Below are 20,681 nucleotides of genomic sequence, written 5' to 3' on the forward strand. Positions count from 1 at the left end.
AAAGTGAGGGACTGATAGTCTGCATGACTTCTCACTGAATGCATCTGCACAACAGCAATCCGCATACTGCGTAGTTTACTCAGCAGATCCAACAGGACGGCAGAGACGTCGTGAAAGGCACAAATAACAGAATTTGTCCCTTTTTTCTGTTCTAAATCTTCAGTTTATCCACTTAAACTGCACCCAGTCGTCCAGATAAAGTCTTCAACCTGCACTTGTCAAAACAGACGGAGCTTATAGAACAGACACGATGACTGTGCATTGGCAAAGCCCGCAGAGGAACAGCATGAACGGAAAGCAGCAGGAGGGGAACTTGCTGCCCGACGTCCTGTTTCCAAATATCAGGCTAATTCCTTAATGAACCTGCGCAACCGATGTTATCAATAATGTCGGTTTGCGCAGGTTCATTAAAGAATACCATATGTGACAGAGCATGTCCTGTAAACTATACTTATATATACTTATCTAAATACTATACCTGTCTGTATAAAGCCTATAGATACGATTTATATAAGCTAATTAGGTTAAATGTAGCTTTATTGGATGTAGCCGCTAAATGATAAGTAACGTCGTAACTATGGTAACGCTAGCTTAAAGTTCCAGTTACATGGAAAGAGCGACCGTTACGCCAAAACTTTAGCTTCTACGCAAATATAAGAAACGCTAAAGTAGTAACGATGAATTAAATTAAACACATGAAACTATCTGTTTAATATCTGATAATGGCCGGGTTACGCGGCTCCGTGTCAAAGCCTTCGATTGTTGGGTTGCAAATTTAACCGCAACACCACCGACGATTATCATCAAATACAATCAACTTTACCTGCTTACAACACGACAGCACTAACTGTTCCGTGTAGTAACGCATGATGTGGAGGCAAAACATTAATAAAGATGCTCAAAAGGTATATTTTTTAGGCAATATTAAAGGCCAGCAAACGAAATGACGACCGTTAAAGTGTGACAAGATTCACCTTAACTTACCTGGTGTGTGTGTAGTGTTATATCCAGAGAGGCAGCAGTCAGATCCTGTTCACCACAGTCTGATATCCCTCCCCGATGATCAGGAGACCCTGTATGCGACCAGCAGCAGCTCCACACAATTGAAGCTCAGGCATGTATTTGGGCTTTGGTATGCAGCACCACAGCAGGCACAGCGTTGCCTCCACACTTTGGGGCCCCTCCTAAAGAGAGCACACTTGACCGCTGCTGCTGCTGATCCCGCCTACACACACAGTGACCATGCAGATCAATACAAACAGTGTGTCACTCTGTGGGAGGATACACCTGAGCAGAAATGTGGGCTGTGCCTTCCTTATGAATCATAATCTCATAGATATCACTCACAAGTTAACACACATATTTCAGAGAATTTCAAAACTGTGGTGGGGAATCTATTCCCCAAATTTCTATGCATTGCACCCACCCACCCACCAGGGCAGCATGGAGACATTTGGGCTCCCACTTCGCAGGTCTTTCCCTCTCTCAATCATTGGCTGGGAGAAACCAACCCCTCACTCGTAAATAGAGATGCACCGATTGTGCAAATCATGGGCAATGCCGATTCCAATGTTTGAAATAACAATTTAGCAGATTGTCGATTCCAATACTGATGTATCTAAAGGTGTTGTGTACTCACAATTCCAACATTTCTTCTCATGTTTAACAATGAAAATGAGTTTGGATTAACATCGCCTACCGACATTGGTTCATGCCACATTACATTCAGATGTGCAGATGTCTGTAAACAGGGCATAAATGCATCTATACATTATAAAATATCTTTATGAACTTTTCTATTTCAAAACATTCATTAGCAGTGTGTCTCCTTCAAGTGATCAGTCTCATCCTCCTGTTTTTTAAACTGCAACAGCGCCATCCTGTGCCTCAAAGCAGTGTTAACACAACACATTCGTATGATCCCAAACTTTATGTTTCACTCAGTTGTTTTATTACAAATGGGGAAATCTCACCTGGGGGAGAAGAAGGGCTGTTTGATGATTTTTTTTCACAGCCCAACTCAATGAAAGGGAAATTCAGCCAGCTGCCATTTTTTACTATGACAAGAAACCCTACTCGTCTCTTGGAGAAGCAGTAATATTAGATTAGACTTTATAACAGCTTTTGATCTCCGCACAGTTAGCCCGTCATTGAAGAAAAATGGCCGCCATGTTGTACATCGTCATAATCCTTTTTAATAAGAAAACAATAATGGCATGGTACGTTGTTATGTACAGTCTGTTCATGTCAGGGGGGGCTTCAGCGCCCTCCCCTCCAGGCTGCTCCACCTTTGTTTTTCATCCCGCCGCCTCCTCCTCTTCCTCCGCCGCCTCCTCCTCCGCCTCCTCCTCCTCTCACTTTTTTCCTCACTCCACTCGCTTGCTCCGTGTCGTCCTCGTCTCGATCTCCTCCTTTGGGCCTTTTCCTTTTCTCATGTTGCTCCTTCATTTCCTGAGAAAGACGACACATTGATTTTTCCATTAAAAAAAAAAAAAGGATAATTAAGTTTTCAAAACAAGCCGACTTTAAACCTTCTTCATGACAACCAGCCGATGTTCACACTAGTAATACGAGTAGCTGCTCTGTGGTTGCCATGGAGACCAGCAGAGTGCAGTAGAATGTTCGGGTTGCTTAGTAACAGTTTCAGTTAAATCAGTTTAAAGTTTAATTGTGGAACTCGTTAAGTTGGTGGAGTTGAAAAGTAATCTGGTCATGACGTCGAGAAGACTTACCAGTCGGGCGAACCTCTGGGCCTCGCTCACCCTCTCCACCAGCATCATCACCTCGTCCTCCTGAGTCGGAAAGGCCGGAAGTTTCTTCCCGATCAGGCTCTCGATTCGCTGGAAAAGCTCCACATCGTATCTAAAAACGACAACATAAGTTAATTTAAAGCAATAAACTCATTTTCACCGTTAAAGAGTACGAACAGGTCGTTCTTACTGCGTGACGAAAGTGATGGATTTCCCAGAGCGTCCCGCTCGAGCTGTTCGTCCCACTCGATGGATGTAGTCCTGTGAGTGAAGACATCAATGAGATCACTCAAACAAACACCAACAAATGATCCAGGAAACGATCAGCAGCGGGAGAAGGAGCAGCGAGGTACCTTGGAGTGAGTGGGGATGTCATAGTTGATGACACAGTCCACATGAGGGATGTCGAGTCCTCTGGACGCCACGTCTGTCGCCAGCAGCACCGATCGAGACTTGGACTTGAACTTGTTCAGCGATCCGAGTCGTTTATTCTGAGTGTGGAAGATAAAGAAAGTGAGATTAAATTAACACAAAACATTGTTTTATATGAAACAGTGGTGTGGTTTGCAAAGCCGCCAAGAAGCAAACAGAAGATGTAACCATGGCAACCATCGAAAATATTCCAACTAAAACGGGGACTCTAAATTGCCCGTAGGTGCGGGGTGTATATGTAAGCTCTGTGATTGACAGGTGACCAGTCCAGGTTGTAACCCCGCCTCTCGCCCAATAACAGTTGGGATCAGCTCCTGACCCTGCGACCCCAAACAGGAAAAGCGGTAAATATAATGGATGGATGGATCATTTCCAGGTCATCGTGTCCTCATAAGAACTCAAAACTACTGACATCAGCAAAAAAATAAAAAATACTGATGCTGTTGTCGTCTTTTTCTGAATGTGATGAAATGACAACAACTTTATAATCCGTCAATCAAAAGTGTGAGGGCGGAGAAAAGAGCAAACAGGGTCTTGTAGAGTGTAAAATGATTATTGATGCTAAGCTAACATGTGCACCATCTGTGTGTTTCTGTGAAGCCGTACCTGACTCATCTGTCCGTGCAGCGGGATCGCAGTGATGCCAAGGTTCCTCAACAACAGCGCCACCCGCTGGGCATTGTTACACGTGCTGCAGAAAATTATAAACGAGTTGCCGGCGAGTTCGTTCAGGATGGACACGAGGTAGCAGTCCTGTCACAAAACACAAAACTGTGTCATGAACGCCTTCAGAAAGACAGTAGAAACATGTCTGTAGCGTGCAGCGTGAAGACTCAGGAACAGATATGACATCACAGCGTGCAGCTCTACCTTGTACTTGGAGGGAATGAAGACGTAGTACTGCTGCAGTTTGTCCACCGTCGAGTATTTAGTGGAGACCGCACACTTCACGGGGTCTTTCAGAGCGGCTCTCTGGAGTTTCTGGACCTGCGAGGAAATAAAAGAAAGTTTAGAAAGAATGACTGTCAGACTTTCTGGTGAACCTGCAAAATAAAGATTATTACAAACACTTTAACGCCCTTTATAGTTTTACTCAGTTTGGGTGTTTGTGTACCTTTTTGGTCATGGTGGCAGAGAACAAGAAGGTCCGTCTGTCTCTGGGGATCACCTTCAAGATCTTATCCACCTGGAAAGAAAAACGAGAGAGTTACAGGAAGTAAAGTTCAACATCATCTACAATAAGAGAGTTTAAAATGTTACATTTATTAAAACAATGTCTTACAAAGAGGCGCCTGTATCAGAGCGCCGACATCTGTGGCTGAGATGGTTTAGTTTTTGACGCATCAAACCAGCTTCATTTAAACAACGTGTCACTTTCACTGCAAGTCGCTTCAGTAGTATTCTTAAAGGTCCAATCAGTGAGATGATAAAGGTATCTTACTATCTGATCATTAAGGAAACATGTTGAAGTGCTGGCTTCTCTGACAACAATGCAGCAGTCAGTATGTCCTCCTTCTAACTTTAGATTCTGCTCCTGAATGCTCTGGATTTGTTTGGACCAGAGAAGGTAGGCGCTTTTAAGACACATGTAAAAAAAAAAAAAAAAAAAAAAAAAAAAAAAAAAAAAAAGCAACAGACTTGAAGGAAATCAATCAATGACAGAAACATTTTCAATACCAACCTCGGTCTCAAAGTCCATGTTGAGGATTCTGTCTGCTTCGTCCATCACCAGGAACTTCAGAGCTCGTAGAGAGAAGCCTTTTGTGTTCTCCATGTGGTCGATCAATCGACCCGGCGTGGCTGTAAACACACAGGAGTCACTGCGTCATGTAGGCATGTCAGGATAGCAGATTTTTAAACTTTGATACGATACTGTTAAAAATCATGTTTCAATACTACATTAGAAAACAATGCTCACATGTAAAAGAAGCCTGAGGTGAAAGTAGATGAGCTGCTGTTATTTACAACATGTGTGTTAGAAAATGATGATGACAGTTTCACTCGTGGTCTTACCGATAACAATGTGAGGTTTTTTAGCTAACACCAAGGACTGGGACATCATATCGATTCCTCCGACAACGACGGCTGAGACAGAAAGGAGACACGTGTTAGGAAAAGAACCAAAACGATTCATCTCCATCGTTTACATCCGATCAGCCTTCAGTGGAGACGTACCACATTTCACACCGATACTAGAGCCCAGGGCCTCAAACTGCTCTGAGATCTGAAAGGCCAGCTCCCTGGTCGGGGTGAGGACGAGGGTGTGGAGCCTCTGGGGGGAGGACAGCAGGGACTGAAGGATGGGCAAAGCAAACGCACCCGTCTTTCCCGAGCCCGTCTCTGCGAGGCCGATAACATCTTTTCCTGCAGGAGGAGAAGACAGAAAGCAAACCATTAACTCTACAATTCACTTAGCAAACTCTTTTCTCCAAAGCGACGTACATCAGAGAGTAAGTACAACACAAGCAAGGATCTAGAAAAAAGGGAACAATGTCAGTAAGAGCAAACGATCAGCTTTGAGTCTGATTGGACACACAGGTGCTGACAGGAAGTGACCAGAGGCAAAGCACAACATTGAGGGCAGTTCTTGAGAGCTCTAATCAGTATAGAAACCATCTTATAAGTCGTCGTTATCAAACAAAAACCATCGTCATTACCATCATCATCATCAATAATATGGAGACCATCATCATTAAGTTAGTAGGTATTCATGAAAGAGCTGGGTCTTTAGCTTTTTCTTAAAGGTGCAGAGAGACTCTGTTTAGATTAACTATCCTCACATTAACTGGTCAAAACAAATCTGCTTTTTGGACTTATTCTGGATAGAGGGACATGTGGGGTCACCCAGGGGTCAAGATAATCCTTTTCTTTTATAACATAAGGTGACATTTTAGAAAGTAAACAAAGCCATCCATAAGCAAAACAGTGTGTGGTCATGGCTACTTTGAAGTCATGCTTAAATGTAACTGTAGCAGTTCTAATACTTTATAATAAATAGTAAAGTGTAACAATAACAAAGCTCCATCTGTTCTCCTGAATGTTACATAACAGTTTGAAATCAGGACTGTGTGATGTTATTTATACCTTTGTTACAGACCGGTATATAACACCTGTTTTAAAGCACATTTGATGGAAAGAGAGCAGGTTCAGTGAGGACTCACCTTGCAGAGCTACAGGTATCGCTTCTACCTGAATCTTTGTGGGACTCTTCCATCCCAGCTGATCGCACGCTTCACACAGCACCTCAGTAACACCCTGTAGGACAGCAAACACAGCCGGTAACACACCTTTATGAGCTTCTGATCAGAGTTCACCACCGAATAAAAAACCTGCTGTCAGACACAGTTTATAACTTTAACGTTAAAAAGAGAGGAAAACCAAGCGGAGTTTAGCTAGCTTAAAGGGCTATGCTGCTGTTTGTTTACGATGCTAACACTGCGATTCTTCTTCGCGGTGTTAAATAAACTCACCAAATCTTTAAACGTCTTCACTGCTTCATCTTCATCGCAGCCGTTAAGAGGACTGTTATCATCATCACTACCCGAACCTTCGACTGTTTCATCCTTGTTCAGCTTCACGCTTTCCTCCTCACTGTCCGCCATGCTTATCACCCCAACGTGTCGTCAGATCTGTAATGCGCATGCGTGGAATTATGTTCATGCGGCAGCCGCAATGGAAGACGGGAAGTGTTGTTTTTAATGGATACGCGAGTGCCGCTAATTTTTCAAGTTGTGAAGATCCAATATTTAGAGCCTCTGGTAAAGGTTTAACATAAATTGCAACAAAAGAAGTTAAAATTAAAACATTTTTCATGTTGTTTTGTTAAATTCATTGTGTTTTTGAGCATTATTTCTGAATGTAAATCTGTTTCCTTGAAAAAAATGACTTCCAAACTGTTAATAAAGTTGAGAAAAATAAACTAAAGCATGCGGTAAAAACTATTTTGATGCATTTATTTAGCTGCAGATCAAGTTTCAGTTTATTTCAGTTTCTGTTCAATACAGACACGTGTTTCGTCAATGAAGTGTCAAACAATTGTTCAAAACAATATTTTGAAGTCCAACATGTTTAGGAGATCACCAACAGAGTAAAACAGAACAGTCATAAAATCATACAAAACAGCCGACTGGGTGGAGCACAAAAAAGAATAACACACAAAATGAAGTCTAGGAACTTTTTCTTTACAGTGCGGAGAAAGGTGTTGGTTCATGTGGGCGTAGAGGAGCGACCTTTTTGAAGGGTCACGATGAAGTTTGCGATCAGATGTTTTGCGTACATGAAGTTCACATTCTCTTTGATACAGCAAATATTAGGCCAGATAAAAATAAAAAGAAGACGAGCCTTGGGCACTACAGATTCTGATCTAGCCGACACCCTCAAAGACACTTCTAAACCTCCGCACGGAAAACACAGAAAACGAGGGCGCCCCCCTCGACACCCCCGAGTCTCAGAGGAGTCCCTCCATCTCCCTCATGAACGCTTCATACATCTGGTCCTTTGTCTTCATGTTGGGCTGAGGCACAGCCCCCATCTGGGCCGGGTGCACCATGGGACCTGCCGCCGCGTGCTGCTTATGCCCCCCTCCCATGCCATCGTCGCCCCTCCGTCCTCCTCCTTTCTCCATTGGCCCCAGAGCCGCCCCGGGCATGGCTCCGCCCTTGTCCCTACGCACCCTCAGCGCCGTGGGCACGAAGCGGGTGACCTCCGCTTTGGTATTGATGATCTGAGGTTTGGCGGAGATGGTGGCCCCTCCGGCGCCGGGCCCTGCCGCGACACCGCCTCCAGCTGCAGCCACAGAGGTGATGTTGGCCCGCTTCTCGATGGTGGCGGCGTGGTGGGGGTTGCTGCCTTGGTTGGCGCCCGCGGGTGCTGCAGCCGTCCCCGGGGGAGGAGGCATCTGCATGACGCCCGGCCTCATGGGCATGGGAGGGGGCGGCATGTTGCTCTGAGGAGCGTCCTGATTGGACGCGGAGCCTTTCTGTCGCTGCACGATGCTCGGAGGAGCGCTGAGCACGTTGGAGTTGAGAGGTGGGGGGAAGAGGGAGAGCGGGGGGGCGAGTGGGCGTGGGGGTCCTCCTGCTCTCGGGGGAGGCGGGGGCATACCTTAAAAAAAGACGAGAGACAGACGTGTTGAGATGAGACGTGACCGAGACATTCCTCTTTGCCACTTCAAAGATATGGAACACCAAACATGCTTCAATATATTTACTGATGTGGATCATTTTTATTTTTACTGCAGGAATGACTTTAAACTAAATATACGTCTCGTGGTCGAGACGGTTCACTTGGGCGCCACGTGAGTCACGTTTGCTCAGCATGAATAAAAACGGTACGAACACAAAGGAGACCTCTGTTAGAAACACACATCTGCACGTGCACACACAGATGTTTTCACACATGTGCCTACCTGGTGGTGCCGGGGGTGGGAGTCTGGGAGGGGGTCCTCGTGGTGGGGGGCCTGGTGGTAAGCCAGGAGGGGGGCCCGGTGGAGGACCTGGAGGTCGACCAGGTGGAGGTCCAGGGGGCAGGAGACGAGGCATCGGACCCCTCAAGCCTCCGGGCATACCAGGAGGCCTCAGGAACGGAGGAGCACCTTAAACAGAATGTAGGGTGTCAAACTTAAACGTGGATTATTTCTGAAATGATTCAGAATGTCTCGTCTTTTTTTCTTCTGTATCCTCAACCAAGCGCAGATAAATGACCTCCACTTCTTCCAGCTAATAGAGGTTGTTACTAACCTGGTGGGGGGCCAGGAGGCGGGCCAGAGGGAGGACCAGGTGGTCTCATTGGAGGAGCAGGGGGTGGACCCAGAGGTGGGGGCCCGGTCATCGGTGGACCTTGCATATGTGGAGGCCCCTGCTGACCCACCGGTCCGGAGGGTGGGGGTAGACGCTGGTTGGGCATCAGGTGGGGCTGGCTGTCCCCCGGTGGTCCTCTGTCCTCGGTGTCCGAAGCGTCCGAGTCGTCTGTGTACTCCTCCTCCACCTCCTCTTCCTCCTCCTCCTCAGGAACAGACTGACCTGGAGACAGAAACACAATCAGATGTTAGGAGTCTAAATCAAGACGGGTGAGCTTCAGAGGAACGCAGCAAAGACACACTGAAGGCGTTTACAAACCGACAGGTAAAGTATCAAACTGTTGGCAGAGTGGACACCCTTACCTGCCATCCTCAGCATCATGGCCTGTAGAGGAGTGATGGCTTTGGTCCTCTTCACGATCCTCTTCTTCTTCTTCTTCCCTTCGCGTGGAGCCTCTGGAGGAACATCAGCGAAACGAACACTGCGACCTGAAGGAGTGAGACGTTTGTCAAAAACAATAAATTGCATTTTAATCACGTTTGAAATCTCTTTATTTTGCAATTAAAACAGTTTTTGTTGGGCTTTTATTTTGAAGTTTTGCACTGAGTTCAGCTTAGGGTACTTCAAACAAACAGCTATTCAACAGGAGATTTGTCCTTCTAATATTCAGCTTAAAGATATTTAATACAAAGTGTCCTGGGAACCTTTTTTTTTTCTCAAACTCCACTTTTAGTTCTGCGACTTCTTGGATGTTTCAAATACACACCGGGATGGTCAAACACTCACTAGCATGTCTGTCGTTCCTGTCTCTGTCCTCCTCTCGTTCCCTCTGATCGTCCAGCCTGTCCACGCTCATCCTCTGGTCGCCGTCGTCTCCTTCGTCTCTCTCATCGTCACTGTCGTCCTCAGAGTCACTTTCATCGTCGTCGTCATCACGATCTCTGTCGCTGTCACTGCCGCTGTCCCGATCTCTCCCCAGGTCCATGGCAGAATCTTTTTCAAGACCGGGGATGGAGGGCTCTGTTGGAGAAAACGAGAATGAACAGAAATCATGAGGTGCGAGCGATCATACAAGTCTTTCTTCTCGTATAACATTTAAAATATGTTACTTATAAATTCAGGGATTCAAGGGAACAGTTTGTGCATCACCCATGTCTGTGCCGAAAGCTCGTCGAGAAGGAATGCCGTACAGAGCGAGGACCTGTGGAGGTGGGGGTCCAGGTGGGGGGCCGGGGGGCTTCTTTCCTGTAGGTAAACGTGGAACACCCGGGGCTGTGGCTAAAATCGGTCCAGAGGATGTCGACAGAGGACCTTTACTGAGAGATAAAACAGAATAACAGCAGGATCATATACAGAGTTTACCAAGAGTGAAATTCAATGCACAAACATTTAAAGGGATCTTCTGATTGGCTGAAGCTTGGTTGTTTGAGTTTCTTATTAATAAGACTGTCCATTTTGTCGATGTATGTGTGCTCTCTCTTTCTCTCACAGCAGCTTTTGGTTAAAACTGTGACTGCTACTTTCTTTGAAGTTTTTTTTTTGGGTCATTTACTCCAATATTCCGAGACAGGACAGTGGATAGAGTCAGAAATCAGAGTGGGGGGAATGACATGCAGGAAAGGAGCCACAGGCCGGATTTCGACCCCAGGCCGTCTGACTATAGGACTCCAGCCTCTGTACATGGGGCGGAGACTGTATTAATAAAACACACGTACTCACCAGAGGTATCACAGTATCGAACATTTGACAGTCTTACTCTTTCAACAGGACCAAATATTATTTCATAACTCAAACTACTAATTTCTAAAAAAAAAATGACCCTGATGACAGATGAGGTTATATTTTAGTTTTAATGATGGTCTTCTACATTCTCGTTTCCTGCTGTATGCTTGATGTACTCTCGTATTGATGTATTTTATGTTTCTGTCTATGTGTCTGTGTTTTCCCCTCCTTGAAGTTAAAGCTTACCCAAAAGCAGAGCTCTTCTTCAGGATGGAGGGAGGCTGAGCCCCTGGTAGTGGGATGTCCTGGATGTGGATATTGGAGGGGGCGTGAGGCATGTCTGGTAAGGGGATGCTGTCGACCTCCACTGACTCGGCATTCTGTGAGAGAAAAGTGTTCAGGGATAAAACGATGGTTAGTGGAGGGAAAGCAAAGTGCATCACATCTTCAATGTAAGGGAGGTGAGTATTAAATAAACGGTTCAGCATCAAGTTTACAGACTGAAGAATACCCAAAATCATGTTCTTTAAATGAATATTCAAAAGTGTGTTTAATACCAGCAACCAGGGCTAATCAGCCCCATCATCATGTAGCTGCATCTCATACCAACACGCAGTAAAATCCGACAGTAACAATATTTACAGTGAATTAAACTCTCCTCATAGATCGAGATAAAGCCACACAGAATCTCTTCACACAAACACACCTTGACTGAGTCAAAGTAGAGCGCCAGCTGCCCCCGCTTGGTCTCGTAGTCTAGCTCCAGCTTGCGGAGCTCCTTGTAGGTGTCGGGGTTCTCCCTCTCATACAGGCGGACGATGCGTTCAAACGTTTCCCGGAGCTTCTTCCTCTTGTCCCTCAGCACTTTCTCATTCAACAAGGGCTGCTGGACTGGGTTGAACTCTGTAGAAGACGAAACAGAAACAGGGTGGTCACGATAACAGAAGTTTCAGAATCAGAAAGACTTTATTCATCCCCTGATGAAGTGTTAATGGAGCACTCGCTCTAATCAAGTAAACAGCACTTCAGGGGTCAAATGACTTGGGCTGAGAAAGGTCAACAAACAGTAAAACACAGTCAGCGCCTCCCTCACCCATCTCATCCAGCTTCTCCATGTCTCTGATTATCTGTCGGGGATCCTTCATCTTCAGCACCGCCGCTCTCACCATCATCCTCTGCTTCTTGTTCTAGCAGGAGAATCGACAAATTAAGCAGATCGTTATAACTTAATGTTGTGTATGAGATGAAAAAGCAGGTTATGAGTGAAGATTTCAACATCTTGAGTACCTTTTTCAACTCCCTCTTCCTGGCCTCCTTTCCTGTGAAGAAGGTGAAAGAAATGTAGACATCAGTATTCATTGAGTCGGTTACAGGCTGACGTTCTTCAGGGGACTTACAGCAGTGTGAATCGTTGGTACTTACTGGCCTGGTCGGTGGGGTTCATAAACTTCCCACTCTTGGTGGAGGAGGTTGAACGTCGCCCCATCTTGTCGGTGCGTCTCCTTCAACCTGCCAGATTAAAACAAATACAAACTCAGAAGGGAGGGTACACAGAAAACCTCTGCAGATCTTCATTTTATATTTGCACTGACTTAATGCACCATATTGGATCATCATCACTGGAAGATGCTTTAGAGTATTGTTGGTACCTGCACAATGCCTAAATTGCACAAACACGTTGACAACGTATTTTTTCCAATTTAGACATTGTGCTATTTCTTCTTTGACATGTTTGATCGATTCATTCCTCTTAACGAAATAAATGAATGAAATCTTTATTGCCCCTCGGGGAATTTGCCTTGCAGAGAGCTAAAAAACACAATACAAACAAACATTTACAGGACAGCACATAAGAACACACTAAAGCATCACATGATTCAATGAGGGATTTCAGCAAGTTAAATAAAGTGCAGAGTGCCGAGTTCGTCCTGTATGATCAGTTCTTATTAAGCAGCTGAATACTGCGCGGTACAAAGGAGATGCCTCTTTTAGTCCTCATCCTGGGCATTCTGTACCTGTCCCTGAATTCAAGAGTTCATACTCTGACCAAAGGGGGTGCAGAGGGTCTGCTGTGATCTGACCGGTCTGTCAGGAAAGAAATGCTGTACATTTGCTTCCCAGTTATCTCGCTGCCTAGTTTAACAACCTTGTCCAGTTTGTTCTTATTTTGTAAGGACAGTGCTCCTCCCCAACACTGAATACAAAAGGTCAGCACACTTTCAATAAAAGGTTTCAGCATAGTGCTGTCAACATTCAAATTTCTTAGTTTCCTCAAAAAATAGAGGCGCTGTTGAGCCTTTGCATATCTTGCTTTGTGTTGGTGTTCCATGTCAGTTTTGTTGTCAATTATTGTGCCAAGATACTTAAACTCTGGTACAATTTATATTTCTGTGTCCTTCATCTTTACAGGGGAGAGAGATGACTGTCTTCTAAAATCAGTAATCATTTCTTTGTATTTAAAATCAATGAGTTATCAGAGCACCAGTAGTAAAAGCTCAGCTCTGTAATTTGTCTCATTTAAAAGATCAGAGAAACATCATGTACATATTTAATTTATTTACAGTTATCTAAATAAAGATAACACGACTAAAGACAAAGGAGGAATGTGACACCTTTGTTTGTAATTATTTAACACATTAGATGTCTTAAAGACTCGTAAACATTAAAACAAAAGGGGGAAACATGCAGAAAGTGTCTAACTCTCATGCAGCCTGCAGCATCAGGTTAGCTGCTAGCTAACGTTAGCCTTCACTTGTAGCTAGGGCCGCGTTAGCAACGATAACAACAAATGAGGTAAACTTCACCACTTTACCTTTAAAAGTAAAATCTGTTGAGCGTAAAGCCCAACTGACACGCCTCTGGACGCCAAATGTAACGTGAAATGTAATGTTTAAGCTTTCAAATCCAAAAGCTTCAGCACTCTTAGCATTACTACCGTTAGCCGCTCGCCATGTTTACTGCCGCTAGCGAGAGCGGAAGCGGATATGACGTCAAGAAAAAGCGATTGATTTTTTTATGCTAAAAACAAAAATATTTAAATTAAAAATGATTTTTCTTATTGTATGGATGTACAAGCTTGTCCGTCAAATAAATATTTATTCATTATTTTATATAAAAATATTTTGTAGATCGAACTGATTCTTGTGAGTGTTTCTGCCCTCTTGAGGTCGAAGTGAGTAACTACAAATGAAGTCCACATGCACCGAGTCAGAGAGCTCTCAGAAGCAGCATTTAGTTAAGTGTGTATTGATTAAAGACCCCAAACAACTCCCTAAAAATAAAAACAAAATTAATACAATTTCCTTTTAAGATTTAAACTTCCAGTCCTGCAATAATTTCTATGACGGGCTTGTTTTGTGTTACAGATCTTCTCAGTCTGGGGTGCAGCTGTGAGACAATTGCAGGAAAAACTTCCCTCACACAGGTAGGATGCTTCAAAGGAAAGAGTTTCTCTTTATTACCCACCGTCGTACAGGTGAAGACAGTGGCGAGACACAACTCGTCATATGTTTTGTCTTTATTTTGGTGGTTGTGACGTCTGCTGTAGATTCATTTTCAGTAGTCTTACATTTAACTGGAAGTCCTTAAAACTGCCCATGGACCCCACTTTGGGAATCACTGATGAGTCATGAAACAGCAGTTTAGATGGGCATAACTGTTTGTTTGTTTTTTTTTCGTGTGAAACTGACAGACTCCGAGGCCGGCAGAAGCCATATTTGTTCCAGGAAACTGTTTGCGGTCTCTGACAGTGACAGTGAAGCTCTAACAAGAATGAGAGCGACATATTTTGGAAAAGAACACATCACCATTACATAAAAATTTGGATGAAGAAAACAGGTTATCGTTATCTCTCGGCTCTCTCAGGTGAACGAGGCTGTTGTTGTTCCTGGCAGAGGCTGTTGGAAAACGCTCAGAAGATGTCTTTCTGCATAAAGCTGCAGGTGGGTGACAGGTGTCTGGCAGAGGCTGCAGGGTTGGGCTGCAACTTTCTGCCTTAATATGCACGCTGATGTGATCGTTTGAGAACGCAGGTGATGGTTCCACATGTTTGAGAGAAGATGCAGGCGAAAGGAAGCTGCAGATTGATCCACAATGAGATGTTAAAATGTGGAAATCTCTCTTAATGGCGGCAGGATCCATGAGGGCGTTTCTGTCGGACTGACGACCTTTCAAAGCCAGGAAAAATTATGTAAAACGTTTTTCAGGAACTTAGTGGATACAAAATAAGCTTGTCATTGTTTCACAACTTTCAAAGGCAGATTTTAAGATTAGTTGAAAGTGATCCAAATACTTCATGAACATGAACTGCAGATAGATGCAGGGAGTTCACTTTTATTTAGACACATCTGCAATTGAATCTTTCTTACCACACCTTGTTTTGACAAAATTATTGACTGTCAAACTCTCTTTATTTAGAACAACACCAAAGGCAGTCACTTGTTTTGTAACCTCACAGTTATGTATCTATCTGACATGACCCGGTAAGATACAAAAAGAGACGTTGTGAAATGATATGATACAGATCTGGAAGTGATACAAATAGAACCATGATAACTGTCAATCAGGTCAGCTACACGCCTTATTGTGAATAACTCTTATCCTTCATCAAATCAAAACTGATGAGTCATCAAAACATTCACCCCCCGTACAGTGTGTGTCCATCGAGACATGAGCTAATCACACCTATTTGGTTTTTTGAACCAGGCTGTAAACATGTTAATCTCTGCTGTAAAAACAGGCTTTTTAGAATGGGTGTGTATGTGACTTCCTGTGCTTCTGCAGCCAGCCTCTAGTGGACACTCCAGGAACTGCAGGATGTTACACTTCAGCATCAGCTTCATGTTTAAACTGAAGGTTACTGCTTGGGTACAATAAACAATGCGGTACAATAGGACACATGTTACACATTACCTGCAGTGCAAAGAAACATGATTTAAAATGTGGTCATTTGCAACGGCTCAATATCAGCATCATGTCCACGCCATGTTCATAGCCTTAACTTCTGACCACCACACAGGTGTTCTTCTGCAGGTGTGTCTGGTCCACACTTTGCATTACATTCAAATGGAGTCAGTTGAGGTGGCTCTGGCATCTGATTAGGATGCCTCCTGGTCGCTTCCCTTCGGAGGTCATCTGGGCATGTCCAACACGGGGAGGAGAGCACGGGGTAGACCCAGAGCTCGCTGGAGGGAGTATCCATCTGGCCTGGAGGGAACGCCTCAGAATCCTCCAGTTGGAGCTGGAAAATGTTATAAGGACGGGGAGGTCTAGGTCGACTTGCTTAGCCTGCTACCAGCGTTACCCGGCTTCCACTAAGAGGAAGACAAAGGATGGATGGATGATGGGTTGGAGTGCAGGTGAAATGGTCTTTGTGTTTTCACAGCGAGGATTTCTTGCTGTTTAATTTTTATAAATAAAATGTGATTCATATTCAAGTAAAGAGCAGAGAATAGAATAGAATAGAATAGAAGTTTATTTATAAAGCACATTTCATTACAGGTAAGCTCAATGTGCTTTACATTGAAGATTAAAAAAAACAAACAGGAATACAAGAGACAAAATAGCTGTCTCTATCATGACTCATCATAAATATGATACAAAAATCAGATTAGGGACAAAACAGTACGAAAACAAAAACAAAACAAAACACTTACACATACCCACATATACACAAAGAGTAATTATTTGTATGCTCGAGAGAATAGATAGGTTTTGAGTTTGGCTTTGAAAGTAGAGACAGTTGTGATGGAGCTCAGGTCAGCAGTTTGTTCCAGAGAGAAGGCCCCCTCTCCGGACTTTGATTTGATTTGATTTGTGTGGTTTATAAAGACATGAGCACCATTAAGTTTCCTGCCCTGTTGAATGTGCATCATGTATAGACGAACCAAAAACAACATCTACATTTTCTCTTACTCTCTTACTCCTAAATGACTCACCTGTAGTGAGTAAGAGCAGGACTACTCAGAAAAACAGGTCAAGTTTCCTCATACTGAGGGAAAGAAGTCAAGCGAGTCTGACACCACATTCAAAGGAATGACAAACCCACGGTGAGAACAGATCTGGCCTTGTTTTAAAAACAGTGGATCAAAGTCACCCATGAGGAATGTTTTTATAAGCCTTTAGGCAAGAAGAGATCACTTCTTCGTTTTGACCTCGGGCATGTTTTGAGAAAAACCTCTCAGTCACCCACTAGGTCACAGGAACCCCAAAACTTTAGCAGGCTAAAACACATCTTAGTGTGAGCATGGAGACCTATAACAAGAAGGGTTGTGTAATTTCAGCCTCTTTTTAAAAAGGAAATATTCATGAAACCAAAAAAGAAATGTTTTATCAAAAGACAGACGCTTGATATTTTTGGGTCATAGGGCAGAACATTTTTTAATTTTTAATTTTAATGTATTTTAATTTTTTATTTGATGCCCATTATTTTATGCGTTGTTTTCTAATCTTGCTTAAAAGACATTGCTTTTAATGTTAAAAAATGTTCAATGTAAAAGAAAAAGAGGTGCTGCCTCACTGTCAACTGTGGTTATTAAACACTGTTTCCTGCACAAGCTTGGATGCCGTGGCTTTCTTTGTGCCATACTTTGTGGTTACAGGCGTAACTATTTTGTCTATAATGTATGGGGTGTGCCATGTGTCTGAGATATAGATGAGAAATTTAATTTGTGGTCAATGTGTGTTGTTTGTTCTGTTGTACTGTTTGAATTGTCTGTATGTGTGTTTAAAAGTTAAAAGTACAATAAAAATATTTTTGAAAAAAAAAAAAGAGACAGACGCTTGTACTGTCCTTGCCAGGAGACTGATACTGTTTAAATGGAAAGACCCTATCCCACCGACATATATTCATTTGATCAAAGAAGTTATGTACCATCTTAAATTAGAGAAAATTAGATGCACTATCAGAGGGTCTATTATGAAATTTCATAATATCTGGCAACCTTTTTTGATCTTTGTCGAAGAGATGGAGGCTGACAACATAGCATAATGGGACCATTTTATTTTCTGTGATATATTTCTATATGTATTATTTATTTACCTTTTAAGAAAGTCTGGCTATATGCAATGTATCATTTATCTTCTTTTGATAGATATCTGGCTATGTACAATGTTTATGTGTGTGTGTCTGGTTTCTGGGGGGGTGAGGATTCATTTTAGTTTGTTTTTTCTTTTGTTGTTGTTGTTTTTCTCCTGTTCTGTTGGTCCTTTTGGGCCTGTGATATAATGTTGAAAATTAAATATAGAGACAATGTTTAAAAAAAAAAAAAAGACAGACACTTGAATCAGAATCAGCTTTATTAAGAACACAAAGAATAAGATTGTGGTTAACCTTCCTTAGTTCCTTAGTTCAAAGTCTGTGGCTCATTCTCGCCAAATGGACGAATATTAGAATATTGTGTGTCTGATCTTTGTCTCCTGAGGGAGAACGTCGATCGACCGTCCTTAAGATTCTGACAGGAAACGAAGGAAAAATAGTTAATCTGGGATCAAAGCGTCGTCCACCTCAAAACTTAAAAAAATATAATTTATGAGACGCTTTTATTCAAATTGATAAACATCAGAGAGTAAGAACACGAGCGAGGATCTAGAGAGGAGGAGACAACGTCAGGAAGAGCAAACAAACAGCTTTAAGTCTGACCGGACAAACAGGTTCTGACAGGAAGTGACCAGAGGTGCTGACAGGAAGTGACCAGAGGTGCTGACAGGAAGTGACCAGAGGTGTTGACAGGAAGTGACCAGAGACAGAGCACTTTTGAAAAAATGTATTTTTTAATTTAAAAATAGACAGCTGTTCTGTACAGTCATAATCAGCATCAAAACATAAATATCATCATCATCATCATTAAGGTTGTAATTGCTCGGAGCTGGGTCTTTAGCTTTTTCTTAAAGGTGCAAAGGGATGTGCTCTTTTGAGGAGGCTGAAGACGAGTCGTGCTGCTGCGTTTCAGAACATCTGCAGGGCTTTGATAGTGCATGTAAGACCTGCCAGTGAGGAGTTGCTCCTCATTAAAGAGACTCTGGATGCAGATCCTGAATCCAGTAGTTCTCTCTCTGGAGGCCCAACTAAATAAACTTTCATCTTGATGACATGGATGTAAAGTAACACTGTATGCTTCTTCTCATGTAAAGAAAACGGGTACAGCCGTCAGGCATCTGAATCTGTTCAAAGGTCCGTTACTTGTTTACATAGAATAAAAGTCATTGTGTCTTTATGTGGTTAATGGTTCATCAGGGTGCATCGCTGTGGGGAAATCGCAGCTGCTCCTCCGTCCCCAGGTTCCTAACCGGGAGTCCAGCCAGTTGCTCTGAGTGAAGCTCTGCTCTCCCTTCACTCCCTCCTCGTCGTTGTCACTGTCCTCCTCTGAACTCTTCTGACAGATGCTGTTTCCTCTCGGGCGGGGAACGCCGCCCTCCTCTTTCTCGTTGTTTATGTAGCAGAGGCGACACACCCTCAGCTTCTTGGTGGGATGGATGTGACTTATGACGGCGCGTTGTTTGGAGCAGGTGTTGCAAACCACAAAGCCGCAGCTTCTGCAGTGATGTCGACGTTTGGTGCCGGTGAAACCGCCCAAGCAGCGCATGCACTTGTAGGTGGCCTGGTCGGGGATCCAGGAGCTGGCGAAGACCAAACCGGGCTGGCGTCTGTTTTCCCGCAGGAGGTTTAAACGACACTCCTCAATGTGATTCATCCACGCCTGCTTCTCCTTGAAGGAGGAGGCGGAGACAAAGAAGGACTTGGAAGGCGTGCGGAGCAGCCATTGGTTAGTCATCGTCACACCGTCCTCCATGTCCTCCAGCTGGATGTCCTCTGAAACACATTTTGTCAGAGTGTTAAACATGCAGGAAAAAAAACAATGTAGATACTCATCTCCATCTTACATTCATAATGAACCAAACAAGCTGCAGTTAATACAACTTTAACTCCCAGAATATGAAGAAAATATCAGTGAGTTTGAAAAGACTGTAATGAAACATGTGATCATATCAGCCTGATGTCTTCGTCTTTCTTTCTTTAAAATGAGAAATGATTCTGTTCCTTCATGTCTTACTTTGTAAAGTTTAGTTTGAAGTTTCCTTTTTACCATTAAAGCATTTTGAAAAGTGTGACAGTATGAAGTGTTCAGGAGAGTCTGTGTCTCACCTAGAGGAATGATCTTCTGATTTTTGTGCCATCGTCCGTTCAGTATGATGCTGCCGTAAACCAGCAAGTCATTGAACAGGTAGAAGTCTTTAGGCTGCGGTTTCCTGCGACCCTGCTTCATCAGCCGGCCCTCTCCCATCAGAAACCGACCCGGTTTGGACAAAGGTCGCCCTGCAGTGCTGAAGGAATTCTCCACGGCCTGAATGCGGTCCTGGTTCTCCTTCTCAAACGTGAGCAGGTCCATCCTGGTGACTCTGTGCCTGCTGCACAGCCGACTGCAGGTTTTATGTCCTCCAGGTGACGCGCGGGAAACGGGATTAACATGTTAGACCAGAAATCCAAAGAGGGAGAAGTGTGTGGCAATTAAAATCTCTCAGATGCAAATTGAAGGTGATTGACCTTTTAGGCTTCTTTAACCTTCTACATCTTAGAGGAAGTTAAAGAAAAACTGGATGGAATCCAAAATCTGACTGGATTTTACTGTTCTACTTTGTTCTGGTTGAATCCATCCTGCAGCTTTTGAGATATTTCAGTCTGGACTAACGAGGTGGACCGACTAACTCTGAGGTCAACATGTCGCACCCTAGAGTCATACAGATAACGCCAAACAAATCATAAATAACACAACCATTGCAGACATGGCATTTGGTGTCAAAATAATCTACATTTTGTTTTAAATACCATGAAAATGATTTGCATATTTATTCAGTTGGACAGGTGCAAGTGAGAGGAATGAGTAAACCAAAACTGCAAACAATTTTGCCTGAAATAGTTTGCAGAATCGGAGGATCCAAGTAACACCAAAGAGATGTGTCAAAGATATACAAAGATATGAAT

At 43.5% G+C, this 20,681-nt stretch overlaps 3 protein-coding genes across 3 annotated transcripts; all 3 read right to left on the reverse strand.

Annotated features, from left to right (window-relative positions):
• Window positions 1-2,172: 2,172 nt before the first annotated feature.
• On the reverse strand, window positions 2,173-6,817 carry ddx47 (DEAD (Asp-Glu-Ala-Asp) box polypeptide 47). Its single transcript, XM_061027363.1, has 12 exons — window positions 6,653-6,817; window positions 6,344-6,437; window positions 5,358-5,546; window positions 5,196-5,267; window positions 4,864-4,982; window positions 4,297-4,368; window positions 4,053-4,169; window positions 3,789-3,935; window positions 3,104-3,241; window positions 2,941-3,011; window positions 2,733-2,862; window positions 2,173-2,451 (listed from the first exon to the last, which is right to left on the reverse strand). Exons 1-12 carry the CDS (start codon window positions 6,782-6,784, stop codon window positions 2,260-2,262), a joined length of 1,473 nt encoding a protein of 490 aa, XP_060883346.1. The 5' UTR covers window positions 6,785-6,817; the 3' UTR covers window positions 2,173-2,259.
• Window positions 6,818-7,120: 303 nt separating this feature from the next.
• LOC132954715 (WW domain-binding protein 11) lies at window positions 7,121-13,677 on the reverse strand. The gene is made up of 12 exons (XM_061027361.1): window positions 13,515-13,677; window positions 12,125-12,211; window positions 11,990-12,021; window positions 11,796-11,889; window positions 11,409-11,605; window positions 10,949-11,082; window positions 10,130-10,296; window positions 9,767-10,000; window positions 9,343-9,468; window positions 8,921-9,202; window positions 8,590-8,775; window positions 7,121-8,285 (listed from the first exon to the last, which is right to left on the reverse strand). The coding sequence occupies exons 2-12, from the start codon at window positions 12,186-12,188 to the stop codon at window positions 7,630-7,632; spliced, it is 2,172 nt and encodes a 723-aa protein (XP_060883344.1). The 5' UTR covers window positions 12,189-12,211; window positions 13,515-13,677; the 3' UTR covers window positions 7,121-7,629.
• Window positions 13,678-18,450: 4,773 nt separating this feature from the next.
• Window positions 18,451-20,114, reverse strand: LOC132954719 (pleckstrin homology domain-containing family F member 1-like). The gene is made up of 2 exons (XM_061027366.1): window positions 19,845-20,114; window positions 18,451-19,511 (listed from the first exon to the last, which is right to left on the reverse strand). Exons 1-2 carry the CDS (start codon window positions 20,086-20,088, stop codon window positions 18,913-18,915), a joined length of 843 nt encoding a protein of 280 aa, XP_060883349.1. The 5' UTR covers window positions 20,089-20,114; the 3' UTR covers window positions 18,451-18,912.
• Between the last annotated feature and the right edge of the window lie 567 nt (window positions 20,115-20,681).

This window comes from Labrus mixtus, chromosome 20 (genome assembly GCF_963584025.1).
Source record: "Labrus mixtus chromosome 20, fLabMix1.1, whole genome shotgun sequence".
Classification (NCBI taxonomy): domain Eukaryota; kingdom Metazoa; phylum Chordata; class Actinopteri; order Labriformes; family Labridae; genus Labrus; species Labrus mixtus.

Excerpts from the sequence above, each read along its gene's own strand:
- ddx47 (XM_061027363.1), bottom strand. The coding sequence starts at position 6,784 with ATGGCGGACAGTGAGGAGGAAAGCGTGAAGCTGAACAAGGATGAAACA. Across the intron at positions 4,170-4,296 it reads CTGCCACCATGACCAAAAAG|GTCCAGAAACTCCAGAGAGC; the intron begins GTACACAAACAC and ends ATTTCCTCGCAG. Across the intron at positions 2,452-2,732 it reads CCCAGAGGTTCGCCCGACTG|GAAATGAAGGAGCAACATGA; the intron begins GTAAGTCTTCTC and ends CGTCTTTCTCAG.
- LOC132954715 (XM_061027361.1), bottom strand. The coding sequence starts at position 12,188 with ATGGGGCGACGTTCAACCTCCTCCACCAAGAGTGGGAAGTTTATGAAC. Across the intron at positions 11,890-11,989 it reads GGAAGAGGGAGTTGAAAAAG|AACAAGAAGCAGAGGATGAT; the intron begins GTACTCAAGATG and ends TTCTCCTGCTAG. Across the intron at positions 8,286-8,589 it reads CCCACCCCCGGCACCACCAG|GTATGCCCCCGCCTCCCCCG; the intron begins GTAGGCACATGT and ends TCTTTTTTTAAG.
- LOC132954719 (XM_061027366.1), bottom strand. The coding sequence starts at position 20,088 with ATGGACCTGCTCACGTTTGAGAAGGAGAACCAGGACCGCATTCAGGCC. Across the intron at positions 19,512-19,844 it reads TCAGAAGATCATTCCTCTAG|AGGACATCCAGCTGGAGGAC; the intron begins GTGAGACACAGA and ends AATGTGTTTCAG.